At 36.8% G+C, this 27508-nt stretch overlaps 1 protein-coding gene across 1 annotated transcript in view; it reads right to left on the bottom strand.

Annotated features, from left to right (window-relative positions):
- Positions 1-27508, bottom strand: part of HCN1 (hyperpolarization activated cyclic nucleotide gated potassium channel 1) — a 452456-nt gene that overhangs the window by 112890 nt on the left and 312058 nt on the right. The window contains exon 4 of the mRNA XM_015101304.4: positions 18297-18515. Coding sequence (XP_014956790.2) covers positions 18297-18515 — 219 coding nt within the window. The remainder of the gene's footprint in view (positions 1-18296; positions 18516-27508) is intronic.

Here is a 27508-nt window from a genome sequence, read left to right as displayed (position 1 = left end):
GTAAGCATTATAAAAAATGCTTCCTATACTATACATAGTTTGGTAGTTACTGCCTGGATTTTTCCATATTTCTGGATTGCTTTTTCCCAAGGTGTCTGCTTCCTTTCTCATCTCAGAGGTTCATTATGTAGTACTGTTGGCTTTCCATTAAACTGTCCTTGCCTGCTGCTATTGGTGTTTTTCTACCTCCTTTCTCTGTGATCTAACCTACTTTAAACTGTAACTTTCCAAATAGTTAGGGGTCTGGATTGCACATAATCACCCACAAACTTTAAGGCCTAACTTGTCAGACTTCTTGCTCAAACTAACCTAGAAACAATGGCTTTTGGAAAAACAGATAAAGATATATTATTTAGAATTTGAGAAGGCAAGAAATGCAAACATTTCTTTTTCTGTTTAAAATTTTTTTATTTATTTATATCACTGAGGTACACATGATTTACAATATTGTGTAAGTTTCAGGTGTACAGCCGAAGTGATTCAGTTATGCAAACACTACCTACATGTTGACAACTATTTCCCTAAGATTCAGGAGCATTTTAGCTTAATTATTTTTGGTTTTGTGAATGACCTACTTAAGACAGTTGGAAGTCAGGTAGCTGTGTGATTGGGTGTTACTATAATTGTGTAATGCCGTAACAAACTAGGTTGCAGCTACAAACCCAAAACTAGTGGAAGAAAATCCCCCAAGAGGGGTATATCAAATATAATTCTTAATATTAAAAATGTTAGCATAAGTCCTGAAAGTAATTTACATAGAATAAAATTTAAGAAAGAGAATTTACTCACCATATATCCCCAAATATTTTCCCCAATATATACTCCCAAACCATTACAAAGTATTAATGAATTACATTTATAAGAGTGACCCAATAGGCATTTAAAGCTCCTTTTGGGTCATCCAAGGGAAATTAACATAAATGTAGTACAAAAGGAGACACTCAGAGCTCAGGGCACATACAGATAATAGCTTCTAATCCTGTCATTTTACAGATGAAGAAAAGAGGTCTAGGGTGGCAAATTTATTTATACTAGTTTAACATCTAGTTAATAAATGTCAGGAGTAAAACCAGGTTTCACAGTTCTTAATGTAGTGCCTCTCTATTATCTCCATGACCAGCATACCATTCAGCATATTTTATTATTCTTTGGTACTTTGAAAAAAATAATTATTGAGTCAAATTCTTAAAGCTTTTGCTATGGTTTGAATATTTGTGTCTCCTCAAAATTCATGTTGAAACCTAACTCCAAGGTGACAATATTAGGAGATAGGGCCTTTGGGAGGATGGAGTCCTTATGAATGACTCAGGTTCAATTCCTGGGTCAGGAAGATCAGCTGGAGAAAGGAATAGCTACTTTCTCCAGTATTCTTGCCTGGAGATCTCCACGGACAGGGGAGTCTGGTGGGCTACAATCCAAGAGTCACACATGACTGAGTGACTAACACTTACATACTACAGATATATTTATATTTGATTTTGGAGTCAGATGATCATAATGGAAACTTTTTTGTTATTTACAACATAGGAAACTTTCTGGGACTAAGAGATTAAGACATCCTGTTGCTTGTACAAATTAAGGTTAATTTCCTTATTCTTTGTAAAATTAGAAAATATTAAATGCTATTTCTTTTTCTAGAGCACAGTCAAGAGAAGTGTGCTGTGAGCACAGTAATTATTAGCAGCTATCTTCAGCTTCACTGAATCATACAGTGTTTTCCTTCAGAAAAGAGCTGTTATGATACTGCAAAGCTCTTTTCAAGGTTACAAAGCTAGATTCCTTACACAATTTCTTAAAATTAATTTCTTTAGGAATCTTATTAAGTATAGGGTTATCAGATGCATAAGAATAAGTAGCTTATTAATGGGATATACTCTTCATAAAACTTGATACCTCTGAAAATAATTTAATATTTTTTTCTGGAAAATTTCAAGAGAAAATATCAGAACTCACCGAAGTCTAATATATAAGAATTTCAGGTAAGTTTCTATAGAAGTAATAGATCCTAGGGTGCCCTTTCTATCACTGTAGAAACATTAGGGCCAACATTATCACTCAAATATTCTAGTAAATTGTAGAGATTATTATGCCACGATACATTTTGTATGTATAATGCCACTATGTCTTCTTTTAAATTATTGTAAAATGTGGACTAATTTTCCTGAAAAAAAATTACTATTTGATAACATGAGTATATAAGTTCAAAATCTGCAACTAAGTTTCAAATTCCATGAAGAAATTAAAAAAAAAAAACAAACATTAACTTTCACTCATTTACAATAATTGGCTATTTCCAGCTAATGTCAAAAATACATACTATTTTAAAATATAAAATATTAAAATACTAACATAATATTTCCACAGATTTCTTCCACAGATTTTTCTAGATAAAAAATCAGCTTACACAGTATCTCAGCAACATGTGCAATTCTGCTAGCAAAACTCATGAATTGACTTATTTACATTCTCAAACAGTGAAATGCCTGTGTCCTGATATGTTTTATAATCCATTTAGACCACTGTTCCACCAGCCATTAAAAAAGTAAAATAATTCTTTTATAGATTTGTTGTGAAATTCTATGATAAATACTTAACAGCTACAGCAAACACTGTCTATCTTTTAATCTATATATTACTTCGGGTTTTTGTAAAGCTATATACAGTGCCAAATACATCTTCAAGGTTTAAAATTTAATGACAAATATAATAAGATATTAATTACCCTCACAGACATCTGAATGTGTATGTTACATCAAAGTTGGCCAAAGAAAAACTTTGGAACATGACATCTGTGGGATATTATTTTATTGTCAATAAAAATCAGAAAAATAATTTTTAAGTGAAAAGCTATTTATATTTGGTTTCAATGCTCACTTACACTCTAGTTCACCAAATACAAGGTCTGAACCAAGGAAGAATGTAATTAATCTGCTTATTAAACGTTTGACCTAACCACTTCTGCCTTTTTAAAAAAAATTGTTTATATAAATGTTACAGTCTTAGAGTGGAAATTTTAGCTAATAGTGTGGTCTTCTTTGGATGTCATCGTCTGCTTTTGGAGCTGGAAAAGAAGCACAAAGACTGAGCTGCAAAGTACTTCTGAAAATTTTATCCTCCTTAGTAACATATACATCCTTTCAAAGCACAGTGAATTGAAAAATAAGAATGCTGTTTTTTGTTGGTTAGATGTGTGAATATGAAATGTAACTTAACATCTCTCAGTCTAAACCTTCTTATCTCTAAAACATGAATTGATTGAGAGTAAAGGGTTTCCTGGTAGCTCAGGCGGTAATGAATTCATCTGCAATGCGGCAGACCTGGGTTAGATCCCTGGGTTGGGAAGATGCTCTAGAGAAGGGAACGGCTACCAACTCCAGTATTTTTGCCTGGAGAATCCCATGGACAGAGGAGCCTGGCTGGCTACAGTCCATGGGGGTGTGAGAGTCAATCAGGACTCTGAGTGATTAACACTTTGAAAACCATAATAAAGATATCTAACTAGAAAAATCTTCCTTCTTTCCAGTTAAAAGCAAATAATTTAATTTAGCTTTTAAACTAAGAAAATGTTTATGCTAATTTCTCTGCTGCTGCTGCTGCTGCTGCTGCTGCTGCTAAGGCACTTCAGTTGTGTCCGACTCTGTGCGACCCCATAAATGGCAGCCCACCAGGCTCCCCCGTCCCTGGGATTCTCCAGGCAAGAACACTGGAGTGGGTTGCCATTTCCTTCTCCAATGCGTGAAAGTGAAAAGCAAAAGTGAAGTCGCTCAGTCGTCCCCGACTCTTAGCGACCCCATGGACTGCAGCCTACCAGGCTTCTCCATCCATGGGATTTTCCAGGTGAGTCCTGGAGTGGGTTGCCATTGCCTTCTCCAGCTAATTTCTCTAAATAGTACTGAAGACCTGGATGATAATTTAGCCATTTAAAAATGCAGGTATGTCTTGTTGATCAGAAACAAGTATACTGCCATGTACTTCCCCAACAAGGATAGGTTTATTGAGGATCAGCAGGAAACTGCAGTTTGGGGTCTGCAACCAAGACGAGCCATGTGCAAGTCCCTGCATAACAAGGGGAGGGAAAGGAAGGTGGGATGGCTAGGGTAAACCAAGAGTGCATGCTTTTCGTGGTTGATACATAGACAGCAAAGAAGAGCGCTCTTCTTCCTTTTGGAATCTGCTATTGCTCTGGAGTGTGAGATCCCCTTTCTGGTCTCCCAACTCTATTTAATCAAGGTTTCTGTTAGTTTTTTAATAGCTCTGTTGTCATTGTTCAGTTGCTAAGTTGTGCCCAACTCTTTTGGGATCCTATGATCGGCAGCCTGCCAGGCTCCTCTGCCCATGGAATCTTCCAGGCAAGCATACTGGAGTGTGCTGCCATTTCCTCCTCCAGGGGATCATCCCAGACCAGGGATTAAACCCGCATCTTCTGCACTGCAGGTGGATTCTTGACCACTGAACCACCATGGAATTTCCAATAGTTCTCCTAGATATATTCTAATACTGATGAGCCCCACTGCACTCTTATGATTCATTATAATTGTGTAGATTCACTTTCCAGTTATTAATATGTAAATCTGAGATGATAAGGGGATGCTGTTTTATAATATATTTATAAAATATGGTGATATTCTTTATGCTAGATTTTTTATATTGCTAATTTCAATCACTGTGACTGCATAAATACTTTATTAATGTTTCAAAGTTTGGAATCTAGTCATCTGACTCATTTATAAAAAGAACAGAGAACTGATTTGTAAATTTAACGTCTTAAATTTTGTGATTTCTCCAACATACAACTTCCTGGAGCGTGTATGACTAGAACGCTATAATATTGCCAAGAAGGGAATGAATCATTCAATCAGGGAACAATGTTTCAATAAAGAAAAGTTCCAGGATGATTAAGGCTTTTATCCTTTCACCCTTTAAAAAGTTTAAATATATTTTAGAATAATTATTCTTCGTAAATTTTTCTGACACTTTAAGTAATGTTTGTGTGTGTGCTCAGTCACTCCTTCGTGTCTGACTCTGTGATCCCACGGACTATATCCTACCAGGCTCCTCTGCCCATGGGATTTTTCCCGGTAAGAATACCGGAGTGGGTTTTCATTTCCTCCTTCAGAGGATCTTCCCTACCCAGGGACTGAACCCATATCTCCTACACTGGCAGGCAATATTTTTCTTTACCACTCAGCCACCTGGGAATCCCAAGCAATGTCTGCCACCTTCAAAAAAGTGTCCTTCAGTTTTTTTTTTTTGTTTGTTTGTTTGTAGAATTTCTGGTTTGTTTTTAAGTACTAAATATTGTGGCTGAAAACTATGAATGGACTACATGGAAAATGCAGCTAAAAATAAAAAGGAAGGTTAGATAAACTAGAAAACAAAATGCCACAACTATCATCTTCCCCTGGAGCTGTCTGAGAATGTCCCCATGAGGCTGTCTGAGAATGTATACTTTATAGGGAGTAGTGTGAACTCTGTATTACTGTCTGGGTACTGACATTGTATGATTTGGAACCTCATCACCTCTAACAGCACCTATGACCCCAAATTCTCATGTCTGTAGGGCCAGCTGAGCTTTACAATCTGCATGCCAGATGCCAGCAAAACAGAAAGAACTCTCTTTGTAAAACACATTTTATGTGTGTGTGTGTGTTAGTCGCTCAGTTGTGTTCAACTATTTGCGACCACATGGACTGCAGCTCATGGCATCTGGTTCCATCACTTCATGGCAAATAGATGGGGAAACAGTGGAAATAGTGTCAGACTTTATTTTTGGAGGCTCCAAAATCACTGCAGATGGTGACTGTAACCATGAAATTAAAGGATGCTTGCTCCTTTGAAGAAAAACTATGATCAACCTAGATAGCATACTAAAAAGCAGAGACATTGCATTGCTGACAAATGTCCATCTAGTCAAAGCTATGGTTTTTCCAGTAGTCATGTATGGATGGAAGAGTTGGACTATAAAGAAAGCTGAGTGCCGAATTGATGCTTTTGAACTGTGGTGTTAGAGAAGGCTCTTGAGAGTCCCTTGGACTGCAGGAAGATCCAACCAGTCAATCCTAAAGGAATTCAATGAATTCAATGAATTCATTGGAAGGACTGATGCTGAAGCTGAATCTCTAATACTTTGGTCACCTGATGTGAAGAACTCACTCACTGGAAAAGACCTTGATGATGGGAAAGATTGAGGGCAGGAAGAGAAGGGGACGAAAGAGGATGAGGTGCTTGGATGGCATCACAGACTCACTGGACATGAATTTGCAAGCCCCAGGAGTTGAGGAAAGACAGGGAAGGATGGTGTGCTGCAGTTCATGGGGTCACAGAGTCAGACATGAGTAAGTGACTGAACTGAACTGAACTGAACTGAACTGTAGCTTGCCAGGCTCCTCTGTCCATGGAATTCTCCAGACAAGAATACTTGAGTGGGTTGCCATTTTCTCCTCAAGAGGATCTTCCCAACCTAGGGATCAAATCCAGTTCTCCTGTATTGCAGGCTGATTTCTTTACCATCTGAGCCACCAGGGAAGCACATTTTATAAACTGATCCAAATTTGGTGGGGCCCAGATGCTGGATGGGAATCCTCCAATCACAGCTTGATCTAACTCAGTTGAAAGCTACCCTGGCACACAGGCGAGTTTGGTCCTACACTGCACTGGGCCATAGAGCTGAAAGTGGCTTTTATCTTTTCCTGTTCCTGATCTTGTTTACAGCTTTTGTCCTCCATTCCTCTCCATGCACCTACTTTTAGCAGCTTTTCGTCTACTTTTAATGTGTTGCTTTTTCACTAAATTCAGGGCTGGAGCCTAATTCAGGAAGTCATGATTACTATTAATTTGAGCTCCAAATAAGTGAGATATTTCTGTTAATAAACAAAAAATAATTTGATGCTCTAATGATCATCTGACCCCTGGGAAAGTAAAGAAGAAATCATACCATTGAAACGAAATTCAGTATTTTATGTTCTCATTGGGAAAAAAAGTTAAAATAATCTATTTCTGTCATTTAAATGACATCATAGATCCTCTTTAATTTTCAATTAATAAAAATACAATACTAAAGTTGAAGATAATTTTTCATAAAATATGCTAATGCTAAGTATTTCAATAGTGACTTTTCCTCAGTTGCTTAAAATAACTTTCAAAATTTTACTTCATTAATTTTAATAATAACTTGGTGAATTAGGACAGCAAGAAATCTTTTTAAATGAATATACTATTCTAAGTTAATTTCTCTTGGCAAAGCTGAAGTAGTGAATATGGAATATAATCATCTATCTTATGCTATCATCTGAATTATAGTATGTCTTATATTATTACCTGATAATGCTCAATATCCTATCATTATATATTAGGTTGATAACATAAGACATACTTTAAGTAAAATTTTTGCTATTGTGTTTTGTTATTGTTAACAGTAGCATAATAATAAACACAATAATCATATTGCATTTTGTTCTTGGTAAATATTGTATAATTTAAACAAAACAATGTATCTTTTAAGTAAAATATTTAGTTCAGTTCAGTTGCTCAGTCATGCCCAACTTCTTTTTGCATTAAAGTGGTTTATACTTGTTTCATTTATATATCAAATGTTCTCAAACTGTATTTCAGGTTGAGACTATCAGTATACTCAATTCTAAATTCATGAGTTCTTATTTCATTGAATATATTCTTCAGACAGAAAAAAAAATTCTGACTTTAGATAGAGAAGAGTCAATGCTATGTTATGACACATCTGGTGAAACTCTGTTTTATAAGAATTGTTTTTCACTGAAAATGACAGAAAAATCCACATTGATAATTCAGTATGAATGATAATCAGACCACAATGAAAAAGCAAGAGTAAATAAAATGATTGGTACCTAATTTTTGAAATAATAGATTTTTAACAGTAATACATCTGTTAATAAGGTATAAATTCCACTAATGTTTCATTTAAAGATACTTCATTACCCTGGTAGATAAGTTACGGTGCATAAAAAGCATTCGAGATAACACATTCCGAGTTTACCAACAGATGGCTCAATGGAAGACATCAGTTCTTCCCTCCATTTTATTCTTCTTATTCATCTCTTTATTCTTCTTTATCATCTCTTGTTCCATATATCTCCTCATTCTCTATTATCTGTCTTTTTATAGTGTCAGGACATATTCAAAATCTCAATGACTCTCCATTACTTATCAAATCAGTACAAATGGCTTTAAGCCTTGGATCTACTACTATTTTTCAAGTACTTCATAACCCATCCAAAATGTATGCTTCCTAGAAAATTCCAAGTGTTTTTCTGACTCCTCATTTTTACTATAATATCTGTGGCAGAGGCCATGAATTTCACACCTAAATCCATCTTCTGCCTCTTCCATATTGTACATAATTGCTGCTGCTGTCGCTCAGTCGTGTCCGACTCTGTGCGACCCCATAGACGGCAGCCCACTAGGCTCCTCTGTCCCTGGGATTCTCCAGGCAAGAATACCGGAGTGGGTCACCACTGCCTTCTCCAATGCGTGAAAGTGAAGTCGCTCAATCATGCCCGACTCTTAGCGACCCCATGGACTACAGCCTACCAGGCTCCTTTGTCCATGGGATTTTCCAGGCAAGAGTACTGGAGTGGGTTGCCATTGCCTTCTCCAACATGATTGCTAACTGGTTGCAAAGTTGCCCAGCTAGACTAAATGTCTCCTCTTCCTTGAGAAATTCTCATCAATTGAAAGTTTTCAACAATGAGATGTGAGTCGAAGTCACGTGTGTGTCCCTCCTTCCTCTTATGAGCTGGAATGCAGACATGTCCAAGGCATAGAACATGCAAACTAGAACAATACCCTAGGGAATTGCTTCTTGAAGGGTTGTCTCTGGATCAGAAGCAGCAGCTGAGATATTGTTGGAAATAAAACCTCTCAGGCTCCACCCTAGGTGTAATGAATCAGAAACTCTGGAAGTGGGGCCCATGAATCTGTTTCAACGAGCTCTCCAGGTAATGATGATTCACAGGAAATGCTGGGAAATACTGTCCAGGTGACAATGGAGGAACAACTTGGAAGAAAATGACCACCTGGAGCAGTGCCATCCCACTGACCTGGCCTCTCATCCCGCAGAGCTTTTTAGCAAAATGATGCAGTTCCTTAGGTCACTAAATTGTTGGATCTTCTTACAGCAGCTCAGCATTTGCCCCGAGTAGTATTTATTCAATGTGGAATGGCCTATTAGTATTTCCATCCCATTCAATACTTTTACCTGGAAATTTGAACTCCTACCTGGGACTCTGCAAGACAGCACTGGTGCGTTTACATAATGACAAAGAACACTAGGTTATGTTTGCTATCCTTTAATCTATTATGCACACTGAGGACTGAACACTCTTTTAAAAAATTACATCTAACGTACCACTCTTCTGCTTCAAAGTTTTACCAGACTCTCATAACATTTAACTAAAACACAACATAGTTAAGTAGGCCTATGAGGTGCCATCCACCCTGACCTAAGTCAGTCTCTCTCCAGTCTCGTCCAGAGCCGTTTCACTTATCTCTGAGTTCTAATCACACATTCCTTCTGTCTGTTCCTGAATCCTGATGAATCTTTTCACACTCACTGCTTTTTCCCATGCTGTTTACTTCACTATCTTCTATTCACTCTTTAGATCTCTTCTTAAATATTATTTTTCTTCGCTCCCACTGTATCCCACATGAATCAAGCCAAAGACTTAAAATCTCTTAGCAGAGAGATTAATATACATTTCCATTCTGAGCACTTAAAATTTTTATAATAATTGATTGCTCTCAATAAATCTTGTCACTTCCCATCCCACTGTACTATAAGAAACATGATGAGAGAAGACACCATATATACTTGCTCACTTTGTATGCAAAACATCCAGTACCAGACCTGTCACATAGTAAGCATTCAATAAATACACATCAAATGGATAAAAACTGGATTCTGTGAGACTCAACTCATATGACATCTTAACTCTGAAGACTTTCTGGATCCTACTTCGTTAGAAAAGACTGTTGTTTCCAGCAATTTTATTGACCCAAGTGTCCCTATCTACTTAAAAGGTTGGCCTTCTTGTTCTGTTAATATGTTTGTGCTAGTGATTCTAACAGTAAGCATTTATGAAGTGATCTTGCTCTTGCACCCTTACAATCTCAGTTAGGAGTACAGCATATTTCATGTACTACTGTGATTCACTTCCTTAAAGGACAGTTTCAATGACTACCTCCCATTGCTAAAATTTTGCAAGGGATATCTTTTTCGTAACACAAAAGTCTCATCATTCCAGCCTTGAAAATTATTCTTAGGCAGAGCATAACCCAATCTTATTTCATACTTTGCCCATCAAGGTAGTTTTCACTGCATTCAAACTAGACACCTCAATATCTAACACACATAGCCACCTCTGGGCCTTTGCATCTTTTGTTCCTGTCTGTCAGGAATCTTCTCACAGTTAGTGCTGTTTTCTAGGACATTTCTCCCATGGTGACTACTTCTGTCTACTGATTTCTTCTGCAATCTTCAAGGCACATTTCAAATGGATCTCAGTGATCTAATTAAACAAATGCAAATCCATGCAGTATTTCTCGTACATTGTGGGATCTTGTCAGATTAGTGAATCTTAGTGACAATCTTTTGCCCTATAAAGATGCTTAATAATGTATTTATGTGTTATGACATATAAGGGACCAAATACAATACATCAAAATACTTGAAACACTGTCATACTGAGTGAAGTAAGTCAGAGAAAAACAAATATCATATGGTATCCCTTAGATGTGGAATATAAAAAACAAATGAGCTAATCTACAGAACAGAAACAAAGTTACAGATGTAGAAATCAAATGTATGGTTCCTGGGGGAAAAGGGGAGAGGGAGGAATAAATTGGGAGATTGAGATGGGCGCATACACACTACTATACATAAAGAGATAACTAATAAGGACCTTGAGCGCTGAAGAATTGATGCTTTTGAACTGTGGTGTTGGAGAAGACTCTTGAGAGTCCCTTGGACTGCAAGGAGATCCAACCAGTCCATTCTGAAGGGGATCAGCCCTGGGATTTCTTTGGAAGGAATGATGCTAAAGCTGAAGCTCCAGTACTTTGGCCACCTCATGCGAAGAGTTGACTCATTGGAAAAGACTCTGATGCTGGGAGGGATTGGGGGCAGGAGGAGAAGGGGACGACAGAAGATGAGATGGCTGGATGGCATCACTGACTCGATGGACATGAGTCTGAGTGAACTCCGGGAGTTGGTGATGGACAGGGAGGCCTGGCGTGCTGCAATTCATGGTGTCACAAAGAGTCGGACACGGCTGAGCGACTGAACTGAACTGAACTGTATAGCACAGGGAACTCTACTCAAAACTCTGTAATGGCCTATAAGGGAAAAGAATTTTAAAAAGAGTTGATATATACATATGTATAACAGACTTCCCTGGTGGTTCAGATGGTAAAGCGTCTGCCTACAATGTGGGAGACCGGGGTTCAATCCCTGGGTCGGGAAGATCTCCTGGAGAAGGAAATGGCAACCCACTCCAGTATTCTTGCCTGGAAAATCCCATGGATGGAAGAGCCTGGTAGGCTACAGTCCACGGGGGTCACAAAGAGTCCAGACAGGACTATCACATAACAGATTCACTTTGCTGTACATCTGAAACTAACATAGCACTGTAAATTAATTATACCCCAGGAATTTTTTAAATTAAAAAAAATTAAAGGAGGACATTCAAATGAAAATTCACAGATTTCTAAAAGATAATATCCATACATCAATCAATAACAGAAAAGAGTAGAAAATGCAACTCTACTTTACAGCCATTACAAGAAACTGTCAGCTATACTGCCAATGGTAAATGTTACCTGCAAAGAACTAAACGAAGGATTGGTGAGGACAAACCTTTAGTAATTTTACAGTTCTTATTCACAACAAAGATGCAGGAAATTTCAGCATGTAATATGGAGTTTCATACAGAAATTATCACTGAATGAAAGAGGTACCAGTGGGATATATTAAAATACAAAGATTGAAAATCAGTGGTAAAATAAAAATTTACAACTGGCAAAATTCTATTTTTCTTCTTGGTTAAATTAATAGCCTCTCTCTTTCTCATTGATTTTGTTCAGTCGCTAAATGACGTCTCCATGGACTGCAGCACATCAGGCTTCACTGTCCTTTACTATCTCCAGATATTTGCTCATACTCATGTCCATTGAGTCAATAATGCCATCCCACTATCTCATCCTCTGCCGCCCCCATTTTCTCCTGCCCTCAATCTTTCTCAGCACCAATGTCTTTTCCAATGAGCTGGCTCTTCACATGAGACAGCCAAAGTATTGGAGCTTCAACTTTAGCATCAGTCCTTCCAATGAATATTCAAGGTTGATTTCCTTTAGGATTGACTGGTTTGATGTCCTTGCAGTCCAAGGGACTCTCAAGAGTCTTCTCCAGCACCATTGTTCAAAAGCATCAATTCCTCAGTGCTCAGCTTGTTTTATGGTCCAACTCTCATATCTGTACATGGAAAAACCATGGTTTTGATGATACATACCTTTGTCGGCAAAGTGATGTCTATGCTTTTGAACATATTGTCTGGGTCTGTCATATCTTTCCTTCCAAGGAGCAAGCATTGTTTAATTTCATGGCTGCAGTCACCGTCTGCAGTAATTTTGGAGCCCAAGAAAATAAAATTTGTCATTGCTTCTATTTTTTCCCCTTATATTTATTTGTCATGCAGTTATGAGACTAGATGCCATAATCTCAAGTTTTTTGAATGTTGAGTTTTAAACCAGGTTTTTCACTCTCCTCTTTCACCCTCATCAAGAGGTTCTTCAGTTCCTTTTTGCTTTCTGACATTAGAATGGTATCATCTGCATATCTGAGGTTGTTGATATTTCTCCCAGCAATCTTAGAATTTTGCATAATATAATCTGCAAATAAGTTAAATAAATGGGATGACAATATATAGCTTTGATGCAATACTTTCCCAATTTTGAACCACTCCTTTGTTCCATGTCCACTTCTAACTGTTGCTTCTTGACCTGCATACAGGTTTCTCAGGAGATAAAGTGGTTTGGTATTCCCATCTCTTTGAGAATTTTCCAGTTTGTTGTGATCCACACAGTCACAGTGTTTAGTGTAGTCAGTGAAGCAGACATAGATGCTTTTTGGGAATTCCCTTGCTTTGTCTATTATCCAACAAATGTTGGCAGTTTGATCTTTGGTTCCTCTGCCATTTCTAAATTCAGCCTGTACATCTGGGAATTTTCAGTGCACATACTCATGAAGCCTAGCTTGAAGGATTTTGAGCATTACTTTGCTAGCATGTGAAATGAGTGCAATTGTACGGTAGTTTGAATGTTCTTTGGCTCTGACCTATCTTTAAAACAGTACTCATAGTTAATGTAAAAATGTTTCTCCCAGTGGAACATGTAAAGTATTATTTGCCAGGAGCCTGATTTGTTAGCAGCTGAAGTGGCAAAATGAAGCTTACCCCAGGGCTGTGGCACTGTTAGTTTTCTATGAGAAAATCTCACAAATATTCCCAGTCCGAGAACCGTCCTGGCCTGAGAATGTTTGGCAGCACTACCACTTTAACGTATCTGAGTACAATAAATTCAGCTCCTGGGAAGCAAAAGTATATAGAATAGCTGAATTAAGGAACCATGTGGGATTCTGCTCATAGCATTCTTATTTGTAGCGGAAGAAGACATTCATTTACAAATAATGAAGAAAATCATATGAGCTATTTTGCTGAATACACATGAATTTTAGAGCTACCTCTTCCCACTAAGAATGCTTCCAATGAAAATGAGGGCATCAAGTCAGTTTTCCTTTAAATACTGGGTCAGTTTGATTTTCAAGATCATTATAACTTCTAAGACCTTTTGTTTTTCTGACGACAAATACTATCACAACAAACACTATCACAAGTTTACACAGCCAGCAAACCAAATTAGAAGCTCAACTGACTAATTTCTTCACATAATGAAGATGGGATGCAAAATAAGAGGCAACCTGTTTCTTTTTAATGGAATATTAAAGTATCATTAAATATTAATTATTATTTATAAATCATCATGGCCAATGGCCATTACTCCAATTTTTTCCCCCTTTCATCTGCCATTACTCTAGTCATAGAATGCTTTTTCGAAATTGAAGACTCAGAATCACATGACAGTTCTGACAATCTCTCCCATCCTTCTTTCTGAAACAAAGGGTTTCCTCATGGCTTAAAGCAGAGCACCCTACTGATCAATCCAGGAACCAAGAAATGGCTTCAACCCCAGTGAAAGATATTTTGATAATGTATCTTTTACTTACAGGAAACCAATCTCAGAATTGCAGAAGGGAAAGCATATTGAAAATTTACTTTCCAAAACATGACCTGTGTGTAAGCCAAATGCATACATACATACATAAGTATTTGCTGTAACAGCTGAAGCAATATGTTTACACACATATAAATAAACAACAGGATCAACATTTTGAAAAAGATGCTCTCATGTATATTCAAGTGACAGAATTCAAAAATTTCGAAGGATAAACTTATTCCCATTTATTTGCTAGAAAACACAGTTGGACAACTATAAATATTCTTAATCCTTACTGTCCCCTCTGAGCATCACAGCACTGAGGTTTCTGTGTATGGGGGAGGAAATACACAACAACAAAGACTCAGATCTTCCTATCAGAGTATTATATTCCTCTGGAACAGATAGAATATACACAATAAACAGATTATTATAGGTTAGGATAATTAGGGAAGGTATCACAGTCTTCCAAAGGGAAGGGTAGAAACTGTGTAAACAGGAAAAGGGGTAAAAGTATGTCAGGAGTAGGATGAAAGGTATGGGGGCAGATCAGAATCATTTGGTTTGTTCTGAGAACAGTAATATTCTGGTTGGAAGAGAGACTTGGCTATGAGATCCATAAGTTTAAAAGTTGGTTTGGCACCATTCTTTTTCCAACAAATTATTTTTGAAGGGCATATTATCCATAATCAGTTCATTTCAAATGACCTGAAATTTGCTTTACTATAAATGGGATTTGACTAGTTCAAAAATGAGAGCAGGTCTTAGTGCCTAGTGTTTTGTCTTTATTCATAACATTACCTTACACAAATTTGGAAGACTAGATTGATTAAAAATATTTCTATGTTTAAGAAGCTTATATGATAGTCCTGATTACAGTCTTTTATTATAAGAAAGAATAAGAATCTATGGATTATTCATTAAAACAAAAAAAAACCCACTTGCTTGAACTGACTAGGTTTAGAATATAACATTTTTGATATGATTACATAAAATGCACAACTGCATGATTTCATTCAGGATTACATAATTCACCTTCAAGGTTGAGAGACTACTTATGTTAAACTATATCTTCTCATTCCAAAGGGATCATAAACATTTGATGACATGATAAAATTTTGTCCATTTGGATAAATTTATAATGTTAAATTTATTATCATTATTAAACTAAGAATCAGCAGTATTTTTTTACAATTTTAGGCAACATACACAATATCTGAAGCCCAGAGCAGCACTGGCTTACTGCCTCATGCTCTATCATTAGAAAGGACAGTCTATTTAAACAAGTCATTCATTGCTGAACCTGCCTTAGATTAATATACACTTCATGTCTCGGATTCTGAAGCTATTCAGTATATAGTTATTTCAATTTGATAATTTCCTCATACAATTAAATATTTGTCATGTTCAAATTTCACACTAAAAAATCATGTATGTCAGGTACACCAAGGTGAGTTGAAAATTTCTTATTCTAAATTCATAATGTGCTTTGTGTTAAAATTTTTGCTTATTACAAAGGAAAACTGCACACCTAAAGCTGCTTTTACTAGAATTATTTGACGGGAAAGAGAGTGACAAGTTTCGAAATAATAGTAGGCTTCCCAGGGGTGCTGAAGTGTAAGAACTGAGACACAACAGTATAAAGATACAGAGTGATCTAAAGCAATTTCATTTAAAAAGACTAGATGAACTGTGGATATATCTAGAAAAGGTAGTACCTACCCAAGGTCAACTTAAGAAGATGGAATGCTCACTGTGGGGAGTATGTCTAGATAAGGCATTTCCCAAGTGTTCATTGAGCACTTAAAATACAAGGGGGTTTGGCAGAGAGCAGACAAAATGTTAAATGTTCAGAGCACACATATTAATAGCAAAAATCTTTTCAGTTCATTGTTTAAATCAAGATGTACAAACTTATCTGACCAGGAAACAATTAAATAGGTAATTCAACAATGAACCAGCTCTGTGACAACCTAGAGGTATGGGATGGGATAGGGTGGGAGGTTCAAGAGGGAGGAGACATATGTATAGTTATGGCTTATCCATGGTGATGTATGACAGCAACCAATACAATATTGTAACTATCCTTCAATTAAAAATAAATAAATTTAAAAAATATACTCATGTGTATATGTATATATGTATGTTTATGATTTATTTATATTATCTGTGGAGTAAGTTTTGAGAAGAACTGAGATTTTAAAATAAAAGGTCTAAAAATCTGCTAGATTAGGATTTACTCTTCCTTCCTCATGTTTACTGAGCTGCTAACCTGAGATATCAGGATGCTGGTTATGTAACAGGTTCTCTCCTACACAGGTTTACAATTGTAAATGGGGATCCAATGAAGACTTCTAAAGGTGTCAATCTCATTGAAGGTCTACAGAGGTCAGAGAGCAGAAAGAGAACTTTCCTGACAACAATAGTGAGCAGACCTCTTTGAAGGGAATGACTGCTCTTCTGTGAGTCCCTTCCCCAGCCTGCTTTGGGATAGGGCTGTGGGAGGGCTACCTTCTAACCCTTGACCTTTCAGGGGGACATCAAGAAAGTCGCTTGGAGATCTTTGAAGTAAGTTCACATAGTTAAGAGACATGAGTTTGGAGTCCAATTCACATCTGAGAACATGCAAATACCCTGTGGACACTGGGGTGTGACTCTGCCAAGAAACTGAAGGCTAGACACAGGCTCTTCGTCTTTGATGGAGGAAGCAGTCGTGCTGAGAGATGGGCTAAGAGACGGATGCCTGAGGGCTTCTCTGTGGACCAGATCTGAGTGATGCAGCAAGGCTAGCCTGACATCTTGGGTCTCATCCAAGAGCAGCTCCTGGCAGAGCACAGAGCCCTCAGCAGAAAGAGGCTGGTGATGCCTGCCAGGTTCTCAGGGCCTCTTTTAGGGAGACGCAGGAGAGGGACTCAATGCCACTCACCTAAACGACCAGCTGTTCCTGACTAAATTGTTTCAAATGTCAGAAAGTAACAAAAACTTATTCCAGTATCCTTTATCCTCTACCAAACCCTCCTAAGATCAAGAATTTGATGATGAATTATGGCAAACACAAACTGTTGAAAACTTCTGTAAATAAAGTCACAAATGAAATGACCTTTGCCTGTTTGGTGAAGAATTTATGAGTCTAAGCTGTCATTACTCATCAGGAGACATACTCTAGAATTGTTTGAACCATTACTTTCAGGTATGCTTTTTAGCAAGGTGCATATATATATATATTCTATCATATTCAACAGAGCTCCCACACTAGAAATTCTTCCTTCAATTATAAAACATTCTTATCTGTCAGAAAGTTACTGAAAAATATAAGTACTGTCTGATTATCCAGTGTCTAGTACCAACCAAATAATTCAGCATATTAAAACAAAATCCAATGAATAAATCAGTGCACAAATCTACTTTCTCTCTTTTGAAAAAGTTTAGTACAGCAATCATTTCAATTAACACACTATGCATGATAGCAGCTGTTAGTATGCATTTTAAAGACTGGAGGGTATGTGATGACTTATCTAGATATAAGGGCAACATATGTTCAGCTATGCATATGGACTTAATATAAATTATGATTGCAACATGCAGAGAGGCAGAGACACGTGCAATGCCCGTCTCTCTGCATTTAATCAGCTCACATTTTTCTAACATGTACAGCAGAAGTCTTTATATTATCGTAACTGTTTAAAAATTACAGAGCATGAACCATGACAACACCTCAAATCAGCTTCATACATTTGAAACATGGAGCTATTTTTTTGTGAATGAAAATTCAGATTTTTTTTTTTAAAGAAAATATGTATTTAAGAGAGAAACTGGAAACAAAAGCTATGAGGACCATCTTGAAAAAACTTCAAAATATGGAAACATTGTGGTTTCCTCCTTTGAACATTTCAGCTCATTATAGTTTCGATACAGGGCATAGTTTATTTATCTGAATGCTATTAATTAAATTGACAAACTAGCTGGTTGAATATATTAGAGATAAAACTAATTACCTTCTCTTGATATTGCCGCCTTGAGGAATCCAAAGATTGGATTAGAGCTGTGGCGTGGCCAACAAACATGGCGTAGCAGGTGGCCCCGACGATCATGCTCAGCATGGTGATCCACAGGTCAGACATGCTCACTGGGGCTTGGGCTCCATATCCAATGCACAGCATGTGACTCATCGCTTTGAAGAGCGCGTAGGAATACTGCTTTCCCCAAGAATCATTCTGCAACAGAAGAGAAAAAAGAAATAGCGTGAACCATTAGGATAGCAGAAGAAAAATGAGTATGACCGATACACAGACGCATTATAACATTCTTGTAATAGAGCATTTACACAGATACTTCGCCCCAATAGTTAATCAAAAAACCTGATGTTTTTCAAAACTTGCTAAATATAATGAAATCGAAATAATCTATAGTTAAAATATGCAATCCTAGTCAGTTTTATATGTTTTTAAAACTAAAAATTCCTTTTGGGACAGTGGTGTGAATGAATGTTGATAAGCTCATTTTAAAATTTCCAGGAAATCTGTGTCATTCTCTAGTAATATATTATTATTTGCAAATTGAGAAACGCTGCTGATTAATATGAAGTACACAGGCCTAAGTATAGGAATTTTTATAAAAGCTATCATATTAAAAATTTGAAAGTCCAAATGATATATTTGTATAGACTTCAATGAATACCTCAATGCCTTACATGAAAAATTAACATAATTTGGTAATACAGATCTGATAAGTGAAAAGACTTCCTTGAAGCCTTCTCTGAGTAATGTATATTGAAATTCAAATGTCAAAGTTGATGATGGATGAATCTTACTGGCTTTCTGTAGAATAATAAAATAAACTAAGCAAAATAATATCTTGGAGGACACTGAAAAAAAAAACGCTGACTTCTGAGATTAGTTTTTAGATGCAATTTCTGATGTCATTTCAAAACTATCTTAAGCTCAATTCTACAAAAATAAGTTATTCAATATATCTTAAATATTGTCTGATAAAACTTAAAAGAACTTTTTTGATCAATGTATCAAAGTGCCTAGTCCAGGATTTACCTCATTTATGAGACTCAGGGTAAAATAAAAATTTGAGGCCTTTTCATTTAAAATGTAGTGGGGGGAAGTATTGTTGAAGATAATATATAAAGAATTTTCCTTAAAATATTTTATTCATTATAAAATTTGGGATAATAGTGCTAGTTGAGTAACAACATAAACTTATAAGTGAAATTCTGGTATCATAATTATATATAATACAAGTAATACTATACTATTATGATATCTTGAATGATCATACAATTTTTATGGCTTAGTTTTCTGACAAATTCATTCTTTATATCATCAAAATTTATATGATTAATAATTTCATCTTCAATGATAAAACTGAAAACTACATCAGTTCCTTTTAGCTAATGCAAGAGCACAAATAATTTCTGATACATTTTTAATTTGGGGGAAGATCTTTCTGTTGATGCAGCCTTTACTGCAACTGAAGTATTTTATAGCCTGGGGACAACATTAGGATGAATGCTTGATAAATTATTTTAATACATAAATTTTAGTACATCTGGGGCTGATGATTCTCATGGAATAATTTCTAATAAATGATTTAACTCCATAAAAATCATATTCATGAAACTGTGTCTTATTTTTAAATTACAGTTTTTAAGATGACTGTAAATGAACATGAACATTGTAAGAAATAATAGAGAAATATGTACGATTCATCAGTTTTTCTTAAAGGTGAAATCTTGCAAACTATAGAGCAATGTTACAACAAGAAACTGACATGAATATAATCCACTGATCTCATTCATATTTCACTAAACGTATACTCATTTGTATACACAAATTGGTTTTAATAGTTTTATTACGTGCATCGGTTCCTATATTCATCAACACTGTCAAGATACAGAACAATTCTATCACAACAAAGAACCATTATACTGCTTTTCTATTGAACTTAATGTTAAATGTAAATGTATGCAATGATATTTTAATGTTTCCTCTGACATTTCCTGTAACTTTTAATTAAAGAATGATCAGTGCAAGAAGCCAAAAATAGCTTCATGATTTGTATATAACCCTGATTATGTTTTATCTTCCTGTATTTTCAATTACAAGGAAAATTTAATTTAAAAATTGCCTTCCTTGTTAATGACTGATTCATTTAAAACTTCATATGAAAATAGTGTTATTTTCCACTATAAGTGATGATCTTTAACTTTCTTATTGCTAGGCTGGTGCATATTTGCATCGCAATGTTGCAGGAGTTGTCAAATGTGAACATTTTAAAATCAAGAAATCTAATAACTCCCTGATAACTTTTATTGAAATGGCTATATGAATGGCTATATTTATTACGTAATAATTTATTGACAAAGTTTGAGCTCCACAGGGTCTGTCTTGGAATGTAGGAGTTTTAATATTTGTGTAGATACTTTGGAGATGGGTTCCTGGGCCTGATAGGGGAGTCTCACCATGGTCTTCTCCTAGCTGGCATGGGAAGTCCTCCTGTGTGTCTCTGTTGCCCAGTGTTACTACTGCTGCTTCTGTTGCTGCCTTTGCCACTGCTAACCTGGACCCAGTTCAGGCCTGTCCACATTAGGAACACAAAGCATTCAAGACTGCTGAGGCGTGCATATCTGTGCCTTGCTGCCAGGCCAACTGCTTGGCTTCGGCACTTCCTGCTGTGCCTGTAGGCTTGAACCTGTGTATGCACAGCTGCCACCTTGCAGCGCCAATGCTCATATTCATGGTTCCATGTCCCAGTGGACTTTGCTTATGAACATAAATTCAAGGATAACGCTATTATGAATTTCAAGATGGCTGCAGCAGAGCATGAATCCAAGTGCAGAGTCCTTCCTAAAGTAGGTCCGTTTACAGCTCCCAGATCATAAACCACATACACGTACAGTGTCTGTCAAATTAACTTGAGTCTGTCAAATTAACTCTTAAATAATCATAAATTTAAAAATAATGTATTAATATTAAATACATGTACAGATATTTTGTTCATTGTTTTAATAAGGCTTTCTAAAGTTAAGTTTATAGGTTAAAACAGAACATGATAAGTTTGAAAAACACAACCTCATAAACTTTGGAACTGCTTGAGTCTGCAGACAAATAAAATATAACTAGTCTCATTTAGTTGAAAGAATTAAGATTCTTAAAATGAAATTCATTTTATTTTTTTAATACAATGAGTCATGTTGCCATTTTAAGCTACCCCTAGTCTCTGTCAGCATAAAATGAAATTTAATTTTAAAGAAAGAAAATTATTTATGATATTATACACAGCAAATTGTATAATGAACTCATGCACAAGTTTGCATTCTGGGGAATGAACTGAGCTCATATTCTCAGGAATACACTTAGGGTTCCCCAAATTCTAGATGTTTCATAAACAAGATATGTGATATTTAATTAACAGAGCAACGTGCTCTATAAAAATCTTGAATGTACCTATTATTTAAAATGATACTTAAATTCTTGAAATTTGATTCAGTTTCATACTGATAATACTAAAATTAGATATATTACAAACCAAACTAAGCAAAGGTCTTTTATCCTGTGATCCATTCAAAGGATGGATAGAAAGAAAACAAGCTTGACTAGTTTTTTACTGGATTTAAATCTCTTTGGAGCTCCTAGAGAACTACAGGTTCTCTACCTGTCATGGTGACTTCTACCCTGTATATGATGATTGTCTCATGCACTTATATTTTCTCATAGATTAGAGTCTAAATAGCATAATTCAGTAGAGATACTCAACATTTTTTATTACTGTCAAGTGAAGATGAAGTCGCTCAGTCGTGTCCGACTCTTTGCAACCCCATGGACTGTACTCCACCAGGCTCCTCCGTCCATGGGATTCTCCAGGCAAGAATACTGGAGTGGGTTACCATTTCCTTCTCTAGGGGATCTTCCCGACCCAGGGATCTAACCCAGGTCCCCCACATTGGAGGCAGATGCTTTAGCCTCTGAGCTACCAGTGAAGGTTCAAAAGGAGTGAATAAATAAATGTTTACTATAATTAGTTAAAACTAGCACAAAAATTTCTTTCTAGACATCTTGAGGTAATTAGATATAATGGAAATTATTAAAAAGTTCAAAAAGGTGTCCAGTGGAGGTTGCACTTTCTGTTCATGTTGTTGGTTTTTTAGGAGAAGCAGCATGAGGAGCTAGAGAGTAAAATTTAAACCAGTTTCCCTAAATAATGCAACTAGATAGCTGCCAAACTATTTTATATAAGAATGTGTGTTATGTTCATTTTCAGTTATCTCCTAAGGCACAACAGACATACATCTCGGGAAGATCCCCTAGAGAAGGAAATGGTAACCCACTCCAGTATTCTTGCCTGGAGAATCCCATGGACGGAGGAGCCTGGTGGAGTACAGTCCATGGGGTTGCAAAGAGTCGGACACGACTGAGCGACTTCATCTTCACTTGACAGTAATAAAAAATGTTGAGTATCTCTACTGAATTATGCTATTTAGACTCTAATCTATGAGAAAATATAAGTGCATGAGACAATCATCATATACAGGGTAGAAGTCACCATGACAGGTAGAGAACCTGTAGTTCTCTAGGAGCTCCAAAGAGATTTAAACAAACAACAGACATACATATTCTCTCTTAAATGAGTTTAAATAAATGTCTATTATACATGCTTCATGATTCCTTTGAATCATGGAAAACTTTTCAACTCTTGTTTTATCCATCCCTTTCTCCCTTTCTCTCCATTTCTACTTCCTAAACCAGGCATGGTTTTCTCTGTACCTTTTTCCATGTTAACATAAATACATGCAAAACACACACACACACACAAACACACATTCTGAGATTGTGGCTTTTTATCCTTCAAAAGTGAATTATATTATACACATTTTTTCTGTATATTGCTTTTCTCACAGAAATATCCCTCCAAAAATCTAGTGATGCCACCTAGCTAATTCACCATGTTCTATTGTTTCCTAGTTTTTTCCATGACAAATTATTCTATAATAAACAACCTAATATAAATAACCCTTATTTTGATTGATCAGATTCCCAGAAAAGTGTTTATTGGGTCAAAAAGCAAAGTTTTCAATTTGATTTTAAAATATACTGCCAGACTGAAAAAAAATTTGAGTCAGTTCAGTCACTCAGTCATGTCCAACTCTTTGAGACTCCATTGACTGCAGCACACCAGGCTTCCCCGTCCATCACCAACTCCCAGAGCTTGCTCAATTCATGGCCATTGAGTCAGTGATGCCATTCAACCAACTCATCCTCTGTCATCCCCTTCTCCTCCTGCCTTCAGTCTTTCCAAGCATCAGGCTCTTTTCCAGTGAGTGATATTTTTAGCATGAGGTGGCCAAAATATTGGAGTTTCAGCTTTAGCATCAGTCCTTCCAATGAATCTTTAGGGGTGATTTCCCTTAGGATTGACTGGTTGGATCTCCTTTCAGTCCAAGGATCTTCTTGGATGCTCAAGAATCTTCTTCAACAACACAGTTCAAAAGCATCAATTCTTCAGTACTCAGCTTTCTTTATATTCCAACTCTCACATTCATACATGACTGCTGGACAAACAATAACTTTGACGAGATGGCCCTTTGTCGGCAAACTAATGTCTCTGCTTTTTAATATGCTGTCTAGGTTGGTCATAGCTTTTCTTCCAAGGAGGGTCTTTTAATTTCATGGCTGCACTCACAGTCTGCAGTGATTCTGGAGCCCAAGAAAATAAAATCTCTCACCATTTCCATTGTTTTCCCATCTGTTTGCCATGAAGTGATAGGACTGGATGCCATGATCTTCACTGAGTTTTCAACCAGCATTTTCACTCTCCTCTTTCATCTTCATCAAGAGGCTCTTTAGTTCTTATTCACTTTGTACCATAAGGGTGCTGTCATCTGCATATCTGGAGAAGGCATGGCAACCCACTCCAGTATTCTTGCCTGGAAAATTCCATGGACAGAGGACCCTGGTAGGCTGTAGTCCATGGGGTCGCGAAGAGACAGATACGACTGAACGAATTCACTTTCACTTTTCACTTCACGCAACGGAAAGGAAATGGCAACTAACTCCAGTGTTCTTGCCTAGAGAATCTCAGGGACAGGGAGAGCCTTGTGGGCTGCCGTCTATGGGGTCACACAGAGTCGGACATGACTGAAGCGACTTAGCAGCAGCAGCAGCAGCAGCAGCATCTGCATATCTGAAGTTATTGATATCTCTCCTGGCAATCTTGATTCCAGCTTGTTCTTCATCCAGCCTGTGCTTTTGCATGATGTACTTTGCATATAAGTTAAATAAGCAGGGTGACAATATACAGCTTGGACGTACTCCTTACCCTATTTGGAACCAGTCTGTTGTTCCATGTCTGGTTCTAACTGTTGCTTCTTGATCTGCATACAGATTTCTCAGGAGACAGGTCAGGTGGTCTAGTATTCCCATTTTGTTAAGAATTTTTCAGTTTGTTGTGATCCACACAAAAGCTTTGGCATAATCAATAAAGCAGAAGTAGACGTTTATCTAGAATTCTTTTGCTTTCCCTATGATCCAATGAATATTGACAATTTGATTTTTGGTTCTTCAGCTTTTTCTAAATCCAGCTTGAACCACTAGAAGTTCACAGTTCACATACTGTTGAAGGCTGCCTTGGAGAATTTTGAGCATTACTTTGTGAGCATGTGACCTGCGTGCAATAGTGCAGTAGTCTGAACATACTTTGGCATTGCCTTTCTGTGGGATTGGAATGAAAACTGACCTTTTCCAGTCCTTTGGCCATTGAGATTTCCAAATTCGCTGGCATACTGAGCACAGCACTTTCTCAGCATCATCTTTTAGGATTTGAAATAGCTCAACTGGTATTTCATCACTTCCACTAGCTTTGTTCATAGTGATGCTTCCCAAGGCCCACTTGACTTTGCATTTAGGATGTCTGGCTCTAGGTGAGTGATCACATTATTGTGATTACCTGGATCATGAAGATATTTTTTTGTATATTCTTCTGTTCATTCTTGCCACCTCTCAATACCTTCTGCTTCTGTTAAGTACAAACCAGTTCTGCCCTTTATTGTGCCCATCTTTGCATGAAATGTCCTGTTGGTATCTCTAATTTTCTTGAAGAGATCTCTAGTCTTTCCCATTCTACTGTTTTCCTCTGTTTCTTTGCACTGATCACTGAGGAAGGCTTTCTTATCTCTCCTTGATATTTTTTGGAACACTGCATTCAAATGGGTATATCTTTCCTTTTTGCCTTTGTCTTTTGCTTCTCTTTTTTCCTCAGCCATTTGTAAGATCTCCTCAGACAACCATTTCACTTTTTGCATTTCATTTTCTTGGGGATGGTCTTGATCACTGCCTCCTGTACAATGTCACGAACCTCTGTCCATAGTTCTTCAGGCACTTTGTCTATCAGATTTAATCCCTTGATCTATTCCTTGAATTTCTTTGTCACTTGATTTAGGCCATACCTGAATGGTTTTCCCTACTTTCTTCAATTTAAGTCTGAGTTTGGCAATAAGGTGTTCATGATCTGAGCCACAGTCAGCTCCTGATCTTGTTTTTGCTGACTGTATAGCTTCTCCCTCTCTGGCTGCAAAGAATATAATCAATCTGATTTTGTATTGACCATCTGAGGATGTCCATGTGGAGTCTTCTCTTGTGTTTGCTATAACCAGTGTGTTCTCTTGGCAAAACTCTGTTAGCCTTTTCCCTGCCCTGTACTCCAAGGCCAAATTTGCCTGTTACTTCAGGTATCTCTTGACTTCCTCCTTTTGCCTTCTAGTCCCTTATAATGAAATCGACATCTTTTTTAGGTGTTAGTTCTAAAAGATCTTGTAGTTCTTCAAAGACCCATTCAACTTCAGCTTCTTCAGCATTACTGGTTGGGGCATAGACTTGGATTACTGTGATACTGAATGGTTTGCCTTGGAAATGAACAGCATTCATGAGATCATTCTGTCATTTTTGAGACTGCACCCAAGAACTGCATTTCAGACTTTTTTCTTGATTATGAGGGCTACTCCATTTCTTCTAAGGGATTCTTTCCCACAGTAGTAGATATAATGGTCATCTGAGTTAAATTCACCCATTCCAGTCCATTTTAGTTCACTGATTCCTAAAATGTCGATGTTCACTCTGGCCATCTACTGTTTGATCACTTCTAATTTACCTTGATTCATGGACCTGACATTCCAGGTTCCTATGCACTATTGCTCTTTACAGCATTGGGCTTTACTTCTATTACCAGTTCCATCCACAACTGGGCATTGTTTTCCTTTTGACTCTGTCTCTTCTTTCTTTCTGGAGTTATTTCCCCACTCTTCTCCAGCAGCATATTGGGCACCTACCAACCTGGGGGGTTCATCTTTCAGTGTCATACCCTTTTGAATTTTCATACTGTTCATGGGGTTTACAAGGCAAGAATGCTGAAGTGGTTTGCCATTCCCTTCTCCAGGGGACCATGTTTTGTCAGAATTCTCCACCAAGACCCATCCATCTTGGGTGGCCATGTTTCCCAAAACAAGTTTTCCAAACATGTTTTCCAAAAACACATAAAAATATACTCATCACTTTCTATAGTGAGAAAAGCTACCCATTGTTACTGTTATTTTTATATTTCATTGAGTAGGGAATGTGAGAAGGTGTTTACATACTTACTAATTAATTAGACCTCTTTTCTGATGAAATTCTTATTTTTCTTTATTTTAAAATATTGTAATATTTTGAAGACTGGATATCAATTCTTTATTTGGTTTAAATATTTACATCTAATTTACTCTTTGCCATACAAAGTTATAATTTTATGTAGAAAAATAAATTGTAAGGAAATGGCAACCCACCCCAGTTCTTGCCTGGAAAATCTCATGGACAGAGGAGCCTGGTAGGCTACAGTCCATGGGGTCACACAGAGTTGGACACGACTGAGTGACTTTACTTCTTTCACTTTGACAGCTACAAATTTCCTGTATTTGTTTAAAAAACTCTCGAAGGAGATTATTCATATGTCCTAAATGTCTTGAGATTATCTTATTTTATGTTTACTTATATTTACATCTTTTATCTATGTAAGGATTTTTGCCTTTGGTACACAGAATGAAGTTCACATTTTCTTTCATTCTAAACAAATTCTTTCTTGAGACAGCATCTGACTTCTAACCTAATCCTCACTGACAGAAAAATTGTCTCCTTTATTATATACTGTCTTTACACCATGGTGTTTGTTTCTT

This window comes from Ovis aries, chromosome 16, assembly GCF_016772045.2.
Source record: "Ovis aries strain OAR_USU_Benz2616 breed Rambouillet chromosome 16, ARS-UI_Ramb_v3.0, whole genome shotgun sequence".
Classification (NCBI taxonomy): Eukaryota; Metazoa; Chordata; class Mammalia; order Artiodactyla; family Bovidae; genus Ovis; species Ovis aries.
The sequence above is the reverse complement of the archived record's forward strand: the minus strand, read 5'-3'. Positions and strand labels throughout refer to the sequence as shown.